Genomic DNA, 19,567 nt, shown 5'->3' on the forward strand with positions numbered 1-19,567 from the left:
TCAGCATTTTACAGGACAGGACACTGTACAGTGATTTCACAGTGAGAATCCTGAAAGGTAACTTTAAAACCATACAAAACGTAAGACCTTTGAAGTCAGAATGATGAATATTTTACCACCCAACAGAAAGGACTTAACAAGGATCTGGGGTTCCTAGCCCATTATTAAACCATAAAGCTGTATGTCTCTGTAGATCACCCACCCCTCACCTATCCACACCCATCCTGTTAGAATATCAATGATATGCTTTGATGTCCCCATGCATACCTCCTACCCACCCCCCATCCTCCCACCATGTCCGAACTGTCATAGTATAGCTTGAATGTTTTCACTTATATACACTGTCAGCTAGCACATTTGCTTATTTCCGATCTGACGAAGAAGGGCAACCTTCGAGAAAGCTAATCAAGAAATGTATTAAGTTCTGTCCAATAAAAAGGTATCATCTTATTTTCTTTCCATGTTTTATTTTGTTTGATTTCTATTGATTACCTGAATGAGAAATTACTGTAGGCAGATAGGAAACATGAAAAGAGCATATAAGTCAATAAGCAGAACTTGTCCCAGACAAAAGGCAGTATAAACTTTAAAAGTAACTGTAAAATTGTAAGCCACTTTGAACCGAAACTTGTTTTTGGAAACAGTGGGATACAAGATTGAGGGGGCCCTTATACTAAACGGCATCAATTTTGAAGTACCACAAGGCTACTGCATGGCTCGGGCGGTTAATTTCATTTTTTACGTGTGTCCACCAAGCACGCCCAGAAATTTTCTTGGCACACAGCACTAACCAGGCTGTAATCAGCATTGATGTGTGTAGACCATTACCACAGGGTTAACGCGTGAGACTTTACCACTAGGTCAATGGGTGGTGGTAAGGTCTCAGGCCCAAAACAGACACACATCAGTTTTTATTTTGCCGCATGTCCATTTTCGGGACCCCCCCCTCCCCCCCAAAAAAAGGCCTTGCCTTTTTTGTAGGTGACCTGAAAAATGGGCCTGCACGTGGTCCAAATATCACACATCTACACTAGAACAAGGCCACTTTTTGGCATCCTTAGTAAAAGGACCCCTGTATAAATAAATGTGGCAGGTGGTGCATTGTGTGTGTGTGTGTGGGGGGGGGGGTGACAGAAGGAGGGACAGCCACCACCAAGTGTCACCCCAACTCCAGAAAATCTTCACTTCTATAAAAGGAGCATCATCCTTCCAACAAAAACCGTCTTCTCTACTAACACCTAGTCACAGAACCGGGCTAGTAGCTGTCTGAGAAACACCAACTAGAATGATCTACCAAACATCTGCTGGAGACAGAAAAATAATGACCATTTCATGTCTGCACTGAGGGACCCTTAAAGAGCGAACCACATAAACCTACTTTCTCTTTCAGTCTCCATTTGCGGTCGGTGGACCACCACACTCACTTGCACTAGACTATTCTAGTATAGACACAAAATGATATATATTTTGTGATAAGAGAGGTGCTTTGCTAAGAATACGTAATTTTATGTGAATGCTTTGCTCCTGCACTGGGCAACTGGAAAAGTGAAAATCAGAGAATGCAAACTCAGACAATAAAAATATATATGAGAGAGAACATACATATTAGGTAAGCTGAAGGGTCTTACTAGAGTGCATCTATGTCAGTGTCTCTGGATGACATCATTATAATTACAATAAAACTATATTTCACACCACAGCAAATTTTGGATCAATGCGGATTACAATATGAAAAAATCTAGGCCAACCCTAGAAAGTAACATATCCAGAATTACATTAATTAACAATCTCTAAAAAAGTAAATATCCCATATACCAAAATTTCAATATCTCCTCATCAAATAAGTACCACTTCTGTGGATGAATCAACTGTTTGTCAACAGAGAAATCATAATCATTTGGGCCAATGTGCCTTGCATGTAAGTAGGGACACTGACAAAGTAGATCTCTTCCCATTTACCTTCCATTACCTTGATGGTAGCCCTTAGCAATGCAAACATATGCACTGGTACCAACATAGTTATTTGGGTCATTATCATACACATTAGAAAATACTCAATGAGTATCCTCTTGCCCCCATCCAAGCTACTCTTATCTTTTCGTCCAATTTAGTTGGACCTAAAATTTTATTCTCTGCTGATAAATACCCTTACATAATCTTTATGGGGGACACAAACAAGAACCTTCTCATGGTGAACAAAGTAAAAGAAAACTCTAAAAACACAATATTGAAAAAACCTGAGCACCTATAACTATGCCTATTTTCAACCACTCTTAAGAAGAACCTAAGTGTTCAGCTGAAAATTCAACTTTAATGGGAGCTTAAATATTCTTATAAATTTAGAATAGCAATTTATGACCCCTAATTTATGAGCATACGGTCTCTAGGTTCTAGACATGGTTACCTTCAAAATCGGCAGCTCAAAAAAATATTCCTAGGCATATTCTATAAACTACTGCCTAAAATTCCTAGGCAGATTCTATAAACTATGCCTAAAGTTAGGCGCAGTTTATAGAATATGCCTAGTGGCCATGCCTGTGCCTAAACTCCTGGCGTGTCCATTTACGCCAAGTAAAACTTAGTGTAAATACTCAGCACCTAAGTTAGGCACAGGGCACAGTATTCTATAACCGTCGTGCGTAAATTTTTGGAATGCCCACGGTTCACCACTCCACACTCCCTTTTTGGCAGCACACACTAGAATTTACACGCACCACTTTACAGCCTATGCTTAGCAATCTGTGCGTGTAAACTCTAATGCCAATTAGTATCAATAATTGCTTAAGTGGCATTATCAGCACTGACTTTGGCTTGCTAAGTAATAAATTGCACGTGTAAATCCACAATACAACTGGATTTGAATGTGCAATTTTGGTTATAATATAGAGAATATGTTTTGCTACAGCGCTGCTATGTTTGTACAGCGCTGCGTATGCCCTTGTAGCGCTATAGAAATGCTAAATAGTAGTAGTAGTAGTAGTAGAATCAGGGAATAGTGCTGAAAATATGGGCCTAAATTCCTAACACCCTGCCCTAAATCCACATAAATTTATACTCTCAGCCCTAGTAAATTTTCCAAAACACTAATTTAGGAGCATTACTCTCAAAATTAGAGCACTAAATCCTTTTAATACTGGATCCTTTGTTCTATGAACCTGATATGCCAAGTGTTTCTGCTATCGTATGCAACTGCAAAATGGGATAATGTCTCAAGATCAGTGGCTACTAAACATCTTTAAAAACTTGTGCTTCAAGCTATAATTTAGATTTGTTTCAAATCTGTTTTCCCCAAATCAACAAATTAATGAGTTTAAATATATACTAACATACCCAGAGGAACTTTAGGACCCTCTGTAGTAAAGTGTAAATGACTACTACTTTGCACGAATAATAGAGCAAACTGTCTAGAAACACAACACACCAAAATGAAGGTGTTTTGTGCTTGTTTTTTTTTTTAAACAAAAAGTGTACTTTTGCAAAGTCACTTCATAAAAAGCATATTTTGCAGTAGTGAACTTCTGCACAAAAGAGTTTCTGTAAACATTGCATTAATAAGTTGTTGTGATACAAAATCCTGCAAAGAAGCTCATTAATGCTAAAAAAAATAAATAAATTTTTTAAATGAGTATGGGCCTATCAAGCCATTTTCACATTTTCATTGGAAAATAAAGGGCTCTCCAACTTGAATCAATGGTCATACAAGGCCCTATTCCTTAAGGAACCTCCACTCCACTGTGGCCCTGTGAGACCAACACTGCCAACACCCCCACCTTCTCAGTTCTGATACAAGGCTAAAAAGGATCAAAAGCCTTCCCTCTTTGAAGACCCTTGGTGAAACCTCACCCCTTCCCAAAGTACAGGTCTCCTCCAGAACAATGTTGCAGATTAGTACATAGGCCCCTTAATGTCATGGCAGTAGGATTACAATTAATCAACACTGAACAAACCTACTGCAAATATCCCAATACATCACTGAAGAATGGATTTCCAAAAGAAAAATTCAAAACATCCCAAACCAAACTATCATAGAATACCCATAATACCTGAGGAAGTGACACCCATCTGTGGAATAAGCTGCTCATCTCTGCAGTTCTCACGTCCTGGGACTAATCTTTGATATCTTGGCGGGTGAGGGTTGCCATCAACATCCACTAAGAATGGTGGTGGCATTAGATGTGGAGCTTGTTGTGTCTGCTCATCTAAGACAAAGTTGTTGGCATCACGGATAAGAGGTCGATAATCGCTGTGAAAGAACATCTGATCTGCTATCTATGACATGAGAAAAGACAGAAAATTAACTCCATTTAATTAAAATCTTCAACATCTATTTTTATTAACAATATTTCTATCTCACAGTATTTTAACATTCTATCACACCTAACAAATAACAGAAATGGTAAAATTATGTATAATCATACCTGATAATTTTCTTTCCATTAATCATAGCTGATCAATCCATAGACTGGTGGGTTGTGTCCATCTACCAGCAGGTGGAAATAGAGAGCAGACTTTTGCCTCCCTATATGTGGTCATGTGCTGCCGGAAACTCCTCAGTATGTCGATATCAAAGCTCCATCCGCAGGACTCAGCACTTAGAGAATTACACCCACGAAGGGACACTCTGCCCAGCTCACCACCGCCGAAACGGGGGAGGGGAATTAACCCAGCTCATCCCCACACAAGTGGGGGAGGGGAATCCGTCCAGCTCATCCCCGCGGAGCGGGGGAGGGACACCACACCCGCCGATGCGGGGGGATCTGGCTTATCCTGCAACCGCAACCACGGGAGGAGCTGACTGACTCTAACACCGCCGAAGCGGGAGGGGTACAAAGCTGCCCTACAGCCGCACGAAGCGGGAGGGAGTGCCGGCAGAATTTTAAGTCTCAATCCAGCCCCGTAAAACGGAGGGGAGAGGAATGCAGCAGCTCACTGTAACACAAACTCGTCTTAACTCTTGAAGAATCCAAGTGAAAAAAACTTGAACACGAAGTCTTTCTGAAGTAACTGAAGACTAAACTTGAACCTGAAATGCAACCAGAATAAAAACAGTACAGATATCTGGGAGGGGCTATGGATTGATCAGCTATGATTAATGGAAAGAAAATTATCAGGTATGATTATACATAATTTTACCTTCCATATCATCAAGCTGATCAATCCATAGACTGGTGGGATGTACCGAAGCAGTACTCACCCAGGGCGGGACATTGAAATCCCTGACCTCAACACTGAAGCTCCAAACCGGGCCTCCGCCCGTGCAGCCACAGTCAAACGGTAATGCTTGGAGAATGTATGAGCCGAAGCCCAAGTTGCCGCCTTGCATATCTCTTCCAAGGAGACGGATCCGGCCTCTGCCATCGAGGCCGCCTGAGCTCTAGTGGAGTGAGCCTTCAGCTGGATAGGCGGCACCTTCCCCGCGGCCACATAAGCCGCTGCAATGGCTTCCTTGACCCATCTTGCCACTGTAGGCTTAGCAGCCTGCAGACCCTTACGAGGACCTGCAAACAGGACAAACAGATGATCCGATTTCCGGAAATCATTGGTCACTTCCAAGTATCTGATGATGACTCGTCTCACATCCAGATATTTGAGAGCAGAGTATTCCTCTGGGTAGTCCTCCCTACGAAAGGAAGGGAGACAGAGCTGCTGATTCACATGGAAGCGAGAAACAATCTTGGGCAGGAAGGAAGGCACTGTGCGAATAGTCACTCCTGCCTCAGTGAACTGCAGAAAAGGCTCTCGACATGAGAGCGCCTGGAGCTCGGAAACTCTTCTGGCTGAAGTGATAGCCACCAAAAAGACTGCTTTCAACGTCAGGTCTTTCAGAGATGCCCTCGACAAGGGTTCAAAAGGCGGCTTCTGCCATGCTCTTAGTACCAGGTTGAGATTCCACGCAGGCACCACTGAGTGCAGAGGAGGGCGCAGGTGATTAACTCCCTTGAGAAAGCGCACCACATCTGGCTGCGAAGCCAGGGAAGCACCCTTCAGGCGGCCCCTGAAGCAAGCCAGAGCCGCTACCTGGACTTTAAGGGAACTGAGCGACAGGCCTTTCTCCAGACCTTCTTGCAGGAACGCCAACACTGAAGAAATTGGAGCAGTGAAGGGAGAAAGTGAGCCTGCTTCACACCACGCTGCAAAGATACGCCAAACCCTGGCGTAAGCAGTAGAAGTAGAGCGCTTCCTCGCTCTCAGCATAGTGGCGATGACCTTGTCTGAGAAGCCCTTCTTCCTCAGACACTGCCACTCAATAGCCAGGCCGTAAGACCAAAGGGGGAGGGATCCTCCATCACCACGGGACCCTGATGTAACAGGCCCTGCTCCACTGGCAGCCGCAGAGGATCGTCGACTGAGAGCCTGATCAAGTCCGCATACCAGGGACGCCTGGGCCAATCCGGACCCACCAGGATTACCCTGCCGGGATGCTTTGCCACCCGGTCTAGCACCCTGCCCAACATGGGCCAGGGCGGGAACACATAGAGAAGCTCTTGTGTCGGCCACTGTTGGAGAAGAGCATCTACTCCCAGGGATCGAGGGTCCCGTCCTCTGCTGAAAAAGCGCAGCACTTGGCAATTGGCCGATGACGCCATCAGATCTAGGCTCGGCTGGCCCCAGCGCTTCGTGATGTCCAAGAACGCCTGAGCAGATAGCTGCCACTCTCCGGGCTCCAAGGTATGGCGACTGAGAAAGTCCGCCTTGACATTCATGACTCCGGCAATGTGGGCCGCTGAAAGCTGCTCCAGGTTCGCTTCCGCCCACTGGCAAAGATTCATAGCCTCCTTGGCTAGAGGGGCGCTCTTGGTACCTCCCTGGTGGTTGACATAGGCCACAGCCGTGGCATTGTCCGACAGGACCCGTACAGGCTTCAACACCAGTACCGGGATGAACTCCAAAAGCGCCAACCGAATGGCTCTGAGTTCCAGGAGGTTGATAGACCACTTTGCCTCTGCAGGAGACCAGAGCCCCTGCGCTGTCCTTCCCAAGCAGTGGGCTCCCCAGCCCGACAACGAGGCGTCCGTCGTGACGACAATCCACTCTGGGGTCACCAGAGGCATTCCCGCAGACAACTTGTCTGTCTGCATCCACCAGCTCAGCGCCCTGCGCACTGCTGGGTCCAAGGGAAGGCGCACAGCATAATCCTCCGACATCGGAGTCCAGCGCTGCAGTAAAGAGTGTTGAAGTGGTCTCATATGAGCCCTGGCCCATGGCACAACTTCCATCGTGGCCGTCATAGAGCCCAACAGCTGCACATAGTCCCAAGCCCGAAGGGGAGAGGCTACTAGGAACTGGTCCACCTCAGCCTGAAGTTTGACAATCCGATTGTCTGGCAGGAACACTCTGCCCACTTGGGTGTCGAATCGAACTCCCAGGTACTCCAGGGACTGAGTCGGGCGCAGCTGGCTCTTCTCCCAGTTTATGATCCATCCCAGGGAGCTCAAAAGAGCAACTACCCGGTCCATAGCTTTGCCGCACTCTGCATAAGAGGGGGCTCGGATCAACCAGTCGTCCAGATAAGGATGGACTTGTACCCCTTCCTTTCGTAGGAAGGCCGCGATGACCACCATTACTTTGGAAAAGGTCCGCGGAGCAGTAGCCAACCCGAAAGGGAGGGCTCTGAACTGGAAGTGTCGTCCCAGGACTGCAAAACGCAGAAAGCGTTGATGAGGAGGCCCGATGGGAATATGCAGGTACGCTTCCTTGATGTCCAAGGATGCCAGGAACTCTCCTGCCTTCACTGCCGCTATAACAGAGCGGACAGTCTCCATGCGAAAGTGCCGCACTTTCAAGGCCCGATTGACCCCTTTGAGGTCGAGGATAGGCCGGACAGAACCTCCTTTCTTTGGTACCACAAAGTAAATGGAGTAACGTCCCTTGCCAAGCTGACTTTCTGGCACCGGAACGACTGCGCCCAGGCGGATCAGATTGTCCAAGGTCTGCTGCACTGCCACAGCTTTGACCGGAGACTTGCAGGGAGAGAGTACAAACCCGTCTTTTAAGGGTCGGCAGAACTCTAGTTTGTAGCCGTCTCTGATGACTTCCAGCACCCACGCGTCTGAAGTTACTGTGGTCCACTCGCCCAGAAACGAGGACAGCCGTCCTCCAATCTGCACTGGGGCGTGGACCAAGACCCCGTCATTGGGTACGAGACCCTGGGGGAGGACCGGAGGGAGCACCTCCGGGACGGCGGTCTCTGCGAAAGGAATGCTGCTTGGGGGAGAAATTCCTCTTGAAGGAAGAGGGGGCAGAGGAACCCGACCTGCCCGGGCGGGGTACCGACGGGCTTCCTGCAACCGTCCTCTAGAGGTACCGGGACGAGTACTAGCCCGAGCCCTGACCTCTGGTAATTTCTTGCCCTTAGACGTGCCGAGATCGGTCACGATTTTGTCCAGCTCGACCCCAAAGAGCAGCTTGCCTTTAAAAGGCAACCTAGCCAGGCGGGATTTAGAGGCGTGGTCAGCAGACCAATGTTTCAGCCAAAGCCACCGCCGCGCAGAGATTGTCTGAGCCATGCCTTTCGCTGAGGCCCTCAAGACATCATACAGCAAGTCTGCCAAATAGGCTAAGCCCGATTCCAGGGCCGGCCAATCAGCCCTCAAGGAATGATCCGAGGGGGAAGCCCGCTGCACCATAGTCAGGCACGCCCTGGCCACATAGGAGCCGCAAACTGAGGCCTGCAAACTTAAAGCAGCCGCCTCACAGGACGACCTTAAGGCCGCCTCCAATCTTCTGTCTTGGGCGTCCTTTAGGGCCGTGCCACCTTCCACCGGCAACGCCGTTTTCTTAGTCACCGCAGTGATTAAAGAATCCATGGTAGGCCACAGATAGGCCTCACGTTCATTCACAGCCAAAGGATAGAGGCGGGACATAGCCCTAGCCACTTTAAGGCTCGCTTCTGGGACATCCCATTGAGCCGAAATTAAGGTGTGCATGGCATCATGCACGTGGAAGGTTCTAGGCGGGCGCTTCGTCCCCAGCATAATGGCAGAGCTAACAGGGGCTGAGGGAGAGACGTCCTCCGGAGAGGAAATCTTCAAAGTGTCCATGGCCTGTAACAACAGGTTGGGCAAATCCTCTGGGCTAAAAAGCCGCGCTGCAGAGGGGTCATCCGCTCCATCCGAGCGGGGATCCGTCTCCTCCAAGGAATCCGCAAAGGACCGTTGGGAGACCTCAGACACGCTGCCCTCATCTACATCGGAGGAGACAAATTCCTCCAAGGCCTGGGAATCAACCCGAGGGCGTTTACCTCTGGGAACCTCAACCTCTTTACCAGACGAGGGAGCAGGGGCAGCGTTGTGCATGAGGAAGGCCTGATGCAGCAGCAAAACAAACTCGGGGGAGAAACCCCCCAGACTGTGCACTTCCGCAGCCTGGGCAACAGCCCTAGACGCACCCTCAACCGGCGCTCGCAATAGCGGGGGAGAGACATGCTGCGCATCCAAAATGGCGTCCGGCGCGAAACTCCGCGAAGGAGCCGCGCGGGAAGAACGGCTCTTAACTTTAGCCGCTTCTGTGCCGTCGCCCAAATTAAGGGCGTTCATGGCATTAATGTCTCCAACCTCAAGGGCGGCCCAAGAAGATGCCGTCTGAGCCACGTGGCCGGCCAAGATGGCGGAGGCGAGGAGCGGGGGATGGGCGTTTATGGCGGGAAAAACCGCCACGCCGGAGGAAGGACCGGGACATTCATCGGTCACGAAACTGTCACCAAACAAGGGCGAATCAGGCTTTAAGACCCCCGCATCCCCTCTAGAAGCGCTCAAGCGACCCGGGGAGCGACCCTTTGCGCCCTCGCCCTCCGACGCCATATGCCACGAGGAGAAGAATGGGGGAACCCCCTGCCCGCTATAAAAAGGTAAAAATTACCTGCTGTCCGCTCCGAGTTGTAACGACCTGGTGTCCCAGTGAGTAGCTGCAATAGACGCTTAAATAAACGTCGAAATAAACGCCTTTAAGGACGTTCAAAATTTTTTTTTTTTTTTTTTTTTTTTTTTTTTTTTTAACGGAGCCAGCGGGAGGGGGGAGAAAAGGAGGGACCTGGCACCACCAGGTTTGCACTTGCTCAAAAGAGCCCTCAACCCCAGGCACTCAACAAAACCTAAAAATTAGGCTTGGAGGCCTAGCCAGAGCTGCTGCTGTGTGTGACCACCACCTGCTGAGATAGAGAACATACTGAGGAGTTTCCGGCAGCACATGACCACATATAGGGAGGCAAATGTTTGCTCTCTATCTCCACCTGCTGGTAGATGGACACAACCCACCAGTCTATGGATTGATCAGCTTGATGATATGGAAATGAACAATACCACCAAGTTCAGCTTATTGAAGCTAATCAAAAACTGGAAGGGTAATATTACTCAGGTCAATATTCAAAAGCACTTACTGTATATGGTTAATATCTGATGCAAACTGCTTAAGTGTCTATTTTATTTTTTAAATTAAAGTACCAAATAACTTGAAGCCCTGTCAAAATTTATCCATTTAGATTTAAGTAGTATCGGGGGCATTCTGGAGAAAGGCCCAAATTCATAGATGGCTCAAACAGCAGTCCTAACACTAACTAGATTAAGTTATCCATTTACATTCAGGACTGCATATTTGGCAGGCCAACACACACGAACAGGACCAAGGACTAATCAGGCATAAACATAAGCAGATAAGTCATCTACTCTTCTTTATGTGGCAGCCATAAACTTGAATATTGACTCTGTCTCATGTTACTTTTGGATTTCTAATGTGCTATTCTGAGAGTAAAGAAGGAAAAGAGCTTCGCTTTGCATCCAGACGTTGTAGATTTTTTTATCACAGGGTTCAACTTATCAAGGTACCATGTCATATATTGTCCCAGCCCCAGATTTAAAGTTGGTCTTCTGGAATCCGCAAAATTAAAAGATATCACCATTAAGTCAGTTTTTCTTGTACTTATCTATTCAGCTAGGCAAATTTTAGAATTACAGGCCTTGTCTTCTACTGAACTGTTTTGGTTTTTAGCAAGGAAGAGATTGTGTTTAGACCGGTTCCATCCGTCCTTCCAAATCACACTCTCTCTCTCTAAAGCTGTTTTTCAGGATCGTAAAAATGAAGGTAGTGCAGTTGTCTTGCACAAATTAGATATGGGACACCTGTTAAAGAAGAACCTGAAGAATACAGAGGCAATAAGGAAATTAGGTAAGTTCTCGGTAAAGCCTGTAAAAGGAAAACTGTATCTAAAACAACAGTGCCTTGATGAGTTAAAGAGGCTATTGCTTCTACATATATTCTCTATGGTCACCCAGTTCCAGAAGTTTTTGAAAGCTCATTCTATAAGGGGTCAGTCTGCTTCTTGAGCAGTACACTACTTAGTTTCTCCTCATGAAATCTGCAAAGTGGTAACCTGGAATCTATACATTCTTTCGTCCATCACCACAGATTGGCTGTTCAAGCTCAAAGTGATGTGGCCCTTGGGGCCAAAGTGTTAGCAGCAGGGATTTCAGTGTTCTCACTGTCAGTTATGCACTGCTTTAATACACCCCAAGCATCTGGACTAATCTGGTGGTGGGAAGGTAAGGAAGGGTAAATGGGACAATACTTCCGATGCTTATGTCACTGGACTGCACTTCTTGGCGCCACCAATACTTCTGTGCCGCTCTTGACTCGTGCTCAATGATAGCTATTATTTTGTCACCAAAGAGAGAGTATCCAGTACATTGAACATCTGCTAGCCTCATAGGAACATCTTCACAGAGGCCAGATGAACAGTCACGCAAGATAGCGAAAACTACATACCTGTAGAAGGTATTCTCAGAGGACAGCAGGCTGATTGTTCTCACATGTGGGTGACGCCCAACGGCAGCCCCAGATCAGAGATCTTCCTAGCAACAACGTTTGCTAGCCCTCGCGTGCGCCTGCGCGACCGCCTTCCCGCCTGCAACGAGAGCGTGCTCCTCAGTCCAGTAGAATAGCAAGACAAGGGAAAGGGGAGGTGGGCGAGTTGCTGAGAACACTCAGCCTGCTGTCCTCGGAGAACACCTTCTACAGGTATGTAGCTTTTGCTTTCTCCGAGGACAAGCAGGCTGCTTGTTCTCACATGTGGGGTACCCCTAGCCCCCAGGCTCACTCAAAACAACAAACAGGGTCAATTGGGCCTCGCAACGGCGAGGACATAACTGAGATTGACCTAAAACTTATCTAACTAACAGAGAGTGCAGCCTGGCACAGAATAAAAAAGGGCCTAGGGGGGTAGAGTTGGATTCTAAACCCCAAACAGATTCTACAGCACCAACTGCCCAAACCGACTGTCGCGTCGGAGGCAGTAATAAAATGTGAATGTGTGTACAGATGACCACGTCACAGCCTTACAAATCTCTTCAATAGTGGCTGACTTCAATTGGGCCACTGACACTGCCATGGCTCTAACACTATGAGCCGTGACATGACCCTCAAGAGTCAGCCTAGCCTGGGCATAAGTGAAGGAAATGCAATCTGCTAGCCAACTGGATATGGTGCATTTCCCAACAGCCACTCCCCTTCTGTTGGGACCAAAAGAAACAAACAATTGGGTGGACTGTCTGTGGGGCTGTGTCCGCTCCAGATAGAAGGCCAATGCTCGCTTGCAGTCCAATGTGTGCAGCTGACGTTCAGCAGGGTGGGTATGAGGACGGGGAAAGAATGTAGACAAGACAATTGACTGGTTCAGATGGAACTCCGACACAACCTTCGGCAAGAACTTAGGGTGAGTACGGAGGACTACTCTGTTATGATGAAATTTAGTATAAAGAGCATGAGCTACCAAGGCTTGAAGCTCACTGACTCTGCAAGATGAAGTGACTGCCACCAAGAAAATGACCTTCCAGGTCAAGTACTTCAGATGGCAGGAATCCAGCGGCTCAAAAGGCGGTTTCATCAGCTGGTGAGGACATTGAGATCCATGACACTGTAGGAGGTTTCATGGGGGGCTTTGAACAAAAGCAAACCTCTCATGAAGCGAACAACTAAAGGCTATCCCGAGATTAGCTTACCTTCCACACGTAATGATATGCACTAATCGCACTAAGATGAACCCTTACAGAGTTGGTCTTAAGACCAGACTCGGACAAGTGCAGAAGGTATTCAAGCAGGGTTTGTGTAGGACACGAGCGAGGATCTAGGGCCTTGCTCTCACACCAGACGGCAAACCTCCGCCACAGGAAAGAGTAACTCTTCTTAGGGAATCTTTCCTGGAAGCAAGCAGACAAGGGAGACACCCTCCGACAGACCCAAAGAGGCAAAGTCTATGCTCTCAACATCCAGGCCGTGAGAGCTAGAGACTGGAGGTTGGGATGCAGAAGCGCCCCTTCGTTCTGGGTGATGAGAGTCGGGAAAACACTCCAATCTCCACGGTTCTTCGGAGGACAACTCCAGAAGAAGAGGGAACCAGATCTGACGTGGCCAAAAAGGAGCAATCAGAATCATGGTGCCTCGGTTTTGCTTGAACTTCAGCAAAGTCTTTCCCACCAGAGGTAAGGGAGGATAAGCATACAGCAGGCCCTTCCCCCAATGCAGGAGGAAGGCATCCGATGCCAGTCGACCGTGGGCCTGAAGTCTGGAACAGAACTGAGGGACCCTTGTGGTTGACTCGTGATGCAAAGAGATCTAACAAGGGGGTGCCCCACACTTGGAAGATCCGGGCACTATCCTGGAATTGAGCAACCACTCGTGAGGTTGCATTATCCTACTCAACCTGTCAGCCAGACTGTTGTTTACGCCTGCCAGATACGTGGCCTGAAGAAACATGCGTACCGGCGAGCCCAAAGCCACATTCTGACAGCCTCCTGACACAGGGGGCGAGATCCAGTGCCCCCCTGCTTGTTGATGTATACATGGCAATCTGATTGTCTGTCTGAATTTGAATAATTTGCTGGGACAGCCGATCCCTGAAAGCCCTTAGAGCATTCCAGGAACGCTCGCAACACAGGAGATTGATCTGTAAATCTTGTTCCTGGAGGGACCAACTCCCTTGGGTGTGAAGCCCATCGACATGAGCTCCCCACCCTAGGAGAGATGCATCCATAGTCAGCACTTTTGCGGCTGAGGATTTGGAAGGGACGTTCCAGAGTCAATTGGATCGAATTGTCCACCAATGAAGGAATTGGAGAAAACTCGTGGACAGCAGGACTACGTCCTCTAGGCCCCCCAGCAGCTTGGTACCACTGCGAAGCTAGGGCCATTGAGCTGATCTCATATGAAGGCGGGCCATGGGAGTCACAATGAACTGTGGAGGCCACGTGGCCGAGCAATATCAACATCTGCCGAGCTGTGATTTGCTGCGACGCCCGCACCCAGGAAACGAGAGACAGGAGATTGTTGGCCCTCGTTTCGGGGAGGTAGGCACGAGCCGTCAGAGTCCAGCAGAGCCCCTATGAATTCTAGTTTCTGTACTGGAAGAAGATGGGACTTTGGATAATTGATCACAAACCCTAGCAGCTCCAGGAGTCGAATAGTCATCTGCATGGACCATAGAGCTCCTGCCTTGGAGGTGTTCTTCACCAGCCAATCATCGAGATAAGGGAACACGTGCACTCCCAGTCTGCTAGAGATGCCGCTACGACAGCCAGGGCATTTTGTAAACACACTGGGTGCAGAGGCGAGACCAAAGGGTAGCACACAATACTGAAAATGCCTTGTTCCCAGACGGAATCGAAGATACTGTCTGTGAGCTGGCAGTATCGGGATGTGAGTGTAAGTGTCCTTTAAGTCCCAGAGAGCATAGCCAATCGGTTTGCCTGAATCATGGGAAGAAGGGTGCCCAGGGAAAGCATCCTGAACTTTTCTCGGACCAGATATTTGTTCAGAGCCCTTAGGTCTAGGATGGGATGCATCCCCCTGTTTTCTTTTCCACAAGGAAGTACATGGAATAGAATCCCAACCCTTCCTGCCCCGGTGGCACAGGCTCGACCCGCATTGGCGCTGAGAAGGGCGGAGAGTTCCTCTGCAAGTACCTGCTTGTGGCGGAAGCTGAAGGACTGAGCTCCTGGCGGACAATTTGGAGGTTTTGAGATCAAATTGAACGGAGATCCCAGCCGGACTATTTGGAGAACCCACCGGTCGGAGGTAATGAGAGGCCACCACTGGGTGAAAACTTTTTAACCTCCCCCCCACACGGTAGATCGTCGGCATGGACACTTCTTTGATTTCGGCTATGCTCTCCTGGAGCCAGTCAAAAGCCCGTCCCTTGCTTTTGCTGGGGAGCTGCTGGGGCCCTGTTGAGGCGCACGCTGTTGACGGGAACGACGCGCGCTGGGGTTTTAGCCTTGAGCAGCAGGCTGGCAAGAGGGAGGATTGTACCTACGACTTATTAGAAGAATAGGCAACAGTCCTCCTTTCACCCATAAGGACGTCTACCAGTTGAGGTAGAGGCTGAAGGCGTTCCAGTGGGAGAATTTGTCGAAAGCGGTGTCCCGCTGGTGGAGTGCTCCACCACCTGTTTGACCCTTTTCTCCAAAATATTATCCCCCCCCCAGCAAGGAACATCCACAATCCGCTGCTGGATTCTATTCTCCAGGTCGGAGGCACGCAGCCACGAGAGTCTGCGCATCACCACACTTGAGCAGCAGCCCTGACGCGACATCAAAAGAATCGTAAACACCCCTGGCCAGGAATTTACGACACGCCTTCAGCTGCCTGACCACCTGCTGAAAAGGCTTGGCCTGCTCAGAAGGGAGCTTGGCCACCAAGTCCGCCAACTGCCACACATTGTTCCGCATATGAATGCTCATATAGAGCTGGTATGATTGGATTTGGAAATGAGCATTGCAGAATGGTAGGCCTTCCTCCCAAAAGAATCCAAGGTTCTAGAGTCACGGCCCGGGGGGCGCCGAAGCGTTACTCCCTAGAACTCTTGACCTTCTTAAGGGCCAGATCCACCACACCAGAGTCATGGGGCAACGGGTCCTCATAACTCTGGATCCCCATGGATCCAATACTGGGATTTCAATTTTTCTTGGGAATGTGGGGATTAGATAACGGCTTCGCCCAGTTCGCCAGCAATGTCTGTTGAGGACATGGTGCATGGGTACAGTGGACGATTCCTTAGGTGGCAAAGGATAGTCCAAAAGCCTCAAAACATCTCGGCCCTTGGCTTCTCCTCCGTAACCACAGGGAAGGGAATGGCCGTAGACATTTCCCGGACAAAGACCACGAAAGACAGACTCTCGGGAGGAGGAAAGCTGCCTCTAGGAGAGGGAGTAGGATCAGAAAGAAGACCGCAAGCATCCTCATCAGAGAAAATATCTCGTGTCCTCCTCTGCTTCCCACGAGGCCTCACCATCGGTATCGGTACACAGTTCGTGAACTTCAGTCCGAAGCCGGCCCGTTATCGACTCCGTGGAAACCTGGCCACGGTGGATACGCCAAGAGGAAGACTCCCGCACCAGCGGCGATGAAGGTCCCTCCTATCGATGTCGTCAGGGAGTCAGCCCGGAAGGTCGCCGAGGCCGGTACGGATCGGAGACCTCACCACGAGCGAGGAGCAGCCGCGCCTCTCTCAACGGCACCGGCAGGTGCAAGCACCGCCGGTACCGGAGCAGACGGGCGTAGCAGTTCTTCCAGGATCCCTGGAAGGATGGCATGGAGGCTCTCGTTCAAAGCGGCTGTCGAGGAAGGCAGTGGGGCCGGTTACAGGCGACAAACTCAGAATCTGCCTGGGGCGCGGAGGCGGGTACCGGGCTGTCTGGAGCAGAGCGTATCGACACCTCTTGTATGGAGGGACGAGCGGTCCTCCCGGCGTCTACGTTGAGGGGTGCGAATCCTTCGGGTCTCCGGAGCCTCGGTACCGTGACGGGAAGGTGACCGATGACCATGCTTCTTTGCCTTTGCTCGAAGCACGTCACCAGAACCTCCCGGTATCGAAGAGGAGGACGTTGAATCCAAAAGCCTCCTCGGGGCCGGGTCCGAAACAGGTCGATCACCGGGGGGCCTGTACCGCAGGAGCCTTTGAGGCAGGCGGAGACCTACTCAAGGGCTCACCGCTACCAGCAGGGAATGGACAGCCCTCACCTGCACTCCTGATGATGATGCACCTTCCGACGATATCGATACCTCCGATGACCTCGGTTACGCGGGCGTCGAAGTACCGGACGAGGCTCCGAACAAAAGGTTCCACTGAGCCAATTTCACTGCCTGGGTCCTCTTCTTCAACAGAAGACAGAGGAGTGCAGGCTTGGGGACGATGACCAGCCCCCAGATACTGAAGACATGAAAACGTGCCTATCAGGGAGCGAAATCGTTCCGGCCTGCACCATGTGCACTTCTTGAAGCCGCTGGCAGGCTTCGATGACATGGGCGGAAAAATCACGCCGGCAAAATCAAAACTCGCGATGATGCCAAAAAAGAACACCAAAACAGGGAAAAACCGGTACGGGCGGCCGAAAGGCCACTTCCGACGAACAAAAGAAAACTAACGGTACAAACTAAGGAATACCGGAAAAGGTTTTTTTTTCAAGAACACGATCAGACCCACTCTGAAACTTCCGAAACGGAAAAAGCGGCGGAAAAAAGCACCGATGGGTCTCCTGAGGCACAGAACCACTGTAAACAGCCATCCTGAAGCCGCGGAAAGAAAAAAGGACGAGGAGCACGCTCTCGTTGCGGGCGGGAAGGCGGTCGCGCATGCACACGCAAGGGCTAGCAAACGTTGTGCTAGAAAGATCTCAGATCTGGGGCTGCCCTGTGGACGTTCCACCCACATGTAAGAACAAGCAGCCTGCTTGTCCTCGGCGAAAGCACATTATTTAGCCAGGATTTGAGAGCCGGCAAATTCAATTTTTGGCCAATAAGGATTTGGGAATTAGGGAGCAGATAAGATATTTCACGATACAGTGGTTGTGTCATGGGTGTTTAAAGTTATATTCGGCTCTACTTCTTGATAATTTTTCTTGGCCACTGCTGAGGAAGTGGGTGACATGTGAGAAAGCTAAAGGCAATGTCATCTTGCTTTGATCCTGGTTTCAAATGGACTTCTAAAGGAAAGCAGGGAGAGAGTGGTACCACTACTCTCTGCAGACTGTAAATTCATATCTAACAAAGGATCAGCTTCTGGTAGTAATAAAGCAAGTAGTGGGCCGTAAATCCATAAAAGTGGTAAGTAGGAATCATCTGAATCTATCATTCCTTATCATTTCAGTTTTTCCGTTTCCTATGTGCAAAAGTTTGTTGATAAGTTTGAGTATAAGCAACTAGAATGAGATTTTGGAAATGGGGAATGGGCTTAGCCAGGACAATCTGGATTTCAGAGTGCTTGTCGGACAAAAACTGTGTAAGTATCTCTCCTGAGTTGCAATTCACTATGGCTTAGACAAGGGTAAGGATGTTCTGTATTGATTTTTTTTTTTTTTTATTGTTTGCAGCTTTAACCTGGTTAAGTACCATCCACTACTGAAGACGCGTGTGGATGTTGTTTGTGATGGTATTTTATTTGGTTGTCCTCATATTTTACTGGGTACAATGAAAAAGGTAGTCTAGGAGGGTAAAGAATCTGAGCTGGATGCTCTTCCACGTGACCTTCCATCGGCTCGGTATACCTCGCCCTCTTTTTTTAAACTTTATCTAGTCTCAGGTCCCAGGTTATGGAGGTTTGGTATTTCATGTCATTTTCTTCACAGATGACATTCAGTATGGACTGAGGTTGGATCTGACCAATCTGATTAAGAGAATCTGGTAAACAGCTGTCTTACTGAAGTTTCCAGATGGTTTAGAAAGGCTGAATTAAAAGTTAAATCTAGAAAAATCCCTATTTTGTAGGTAGTCAGAAACAAAAGTTTTATCCTTTCTGCCACCAATTAGTAGTATTTTTTTGAGCAAAAAAAACAAGTTTGTGAGAAACATCTGAAAACAAATGCTTGACAAGCATCCATGGACGATCAGACCTTGTTACAAGACTGCATTTGTTGTTGGATTAGCAGGATCTAGAAACTCTGATCCATTCATTTATTACTTCTAGGCTTAGCTACTGTAATACAGTACAGTCTTGATTATCCAACGTAAATGGGACAGACCTGTTCTCAGATAAAGGAAAAGTTGGATAATACTGAAAACAATGGTAACCCCTCAAACAATGCATAAACAAAGGCCTGGAGTTCCCGATTTTCAAAATTATTAACACTATAGCACATTCAGCAGCATGACTAGCATTAAAACATAATTACTGTATAAGTGCTTGTTCTAAAACAAAGATTTTTAATATAAACTTCAGTACTTTACCATACTGCAAAAGATCAATACTGTACCATACTATAAAAGACCAATACTGTAAAACCATAATCATAAAGAGTACTGTACTGTATAGTAGCAATGCAACTGGTAAACAAATTATAAAAGTGTTTGTATAATTTTGTGATTAATGTTTGTTTCCCATCTTACTTCTTTTCCTCACTGCAAGGTCATGCCAGCATCTCTATAACATTCGAAGTTTCCAAGTTTATTAACACTAGATATACTGCCTAGGGGCCAACCATTGAGGCAGTTTACAATACCAAAATCATAACAGAAAGGAACAGAACATACCAATTCTGCGGGAGACCTAAGATAGCGGCTTGAAGATAGACGCACCTGTTTGCTGCTC

The 19,567-nt window shown here is 48.2% G+C and overlaps 1 protein-coding gene across 1 annotated transcript in view; it reads right to left on the reverse strand.

Annotated features, from left to right (window-relative positions):
• Window positions 1-19,567, reverse strand: part of PHIP (pleckstrin homology domain interacting protein) — an 863,049-nt gene that overhangs the window by 553,776 nt on the left and 289,706 nt on the right. Inside the window, exon 16 of the mRNA XM_030199061.1 lies at window positions 4,044-4,269. Within this exon, the coding sequence (XP_030054921.1) occupies window positions 4,044-4,269 (226 nt within the window). The remainder of the gene's footprint in view (window positions 1-4,043; window positions 4,270-19,567) is intronic.

The sequence above is a fragment of the Microcaecilia unicolor genome, chromosome 3 (assembly GCF_901765095.1).
Source record: "Microcaecilia unicolor chromosome 3, aMicUni1.1, whole genome shotgun sequence".
NCBI classification, from domain to species: Eukaryota; Metazoa; Chordata; class Amphibia; order Gymnophiona; family Siphonopidae; genus Microcaecilia; species Microcaecilia unicolor.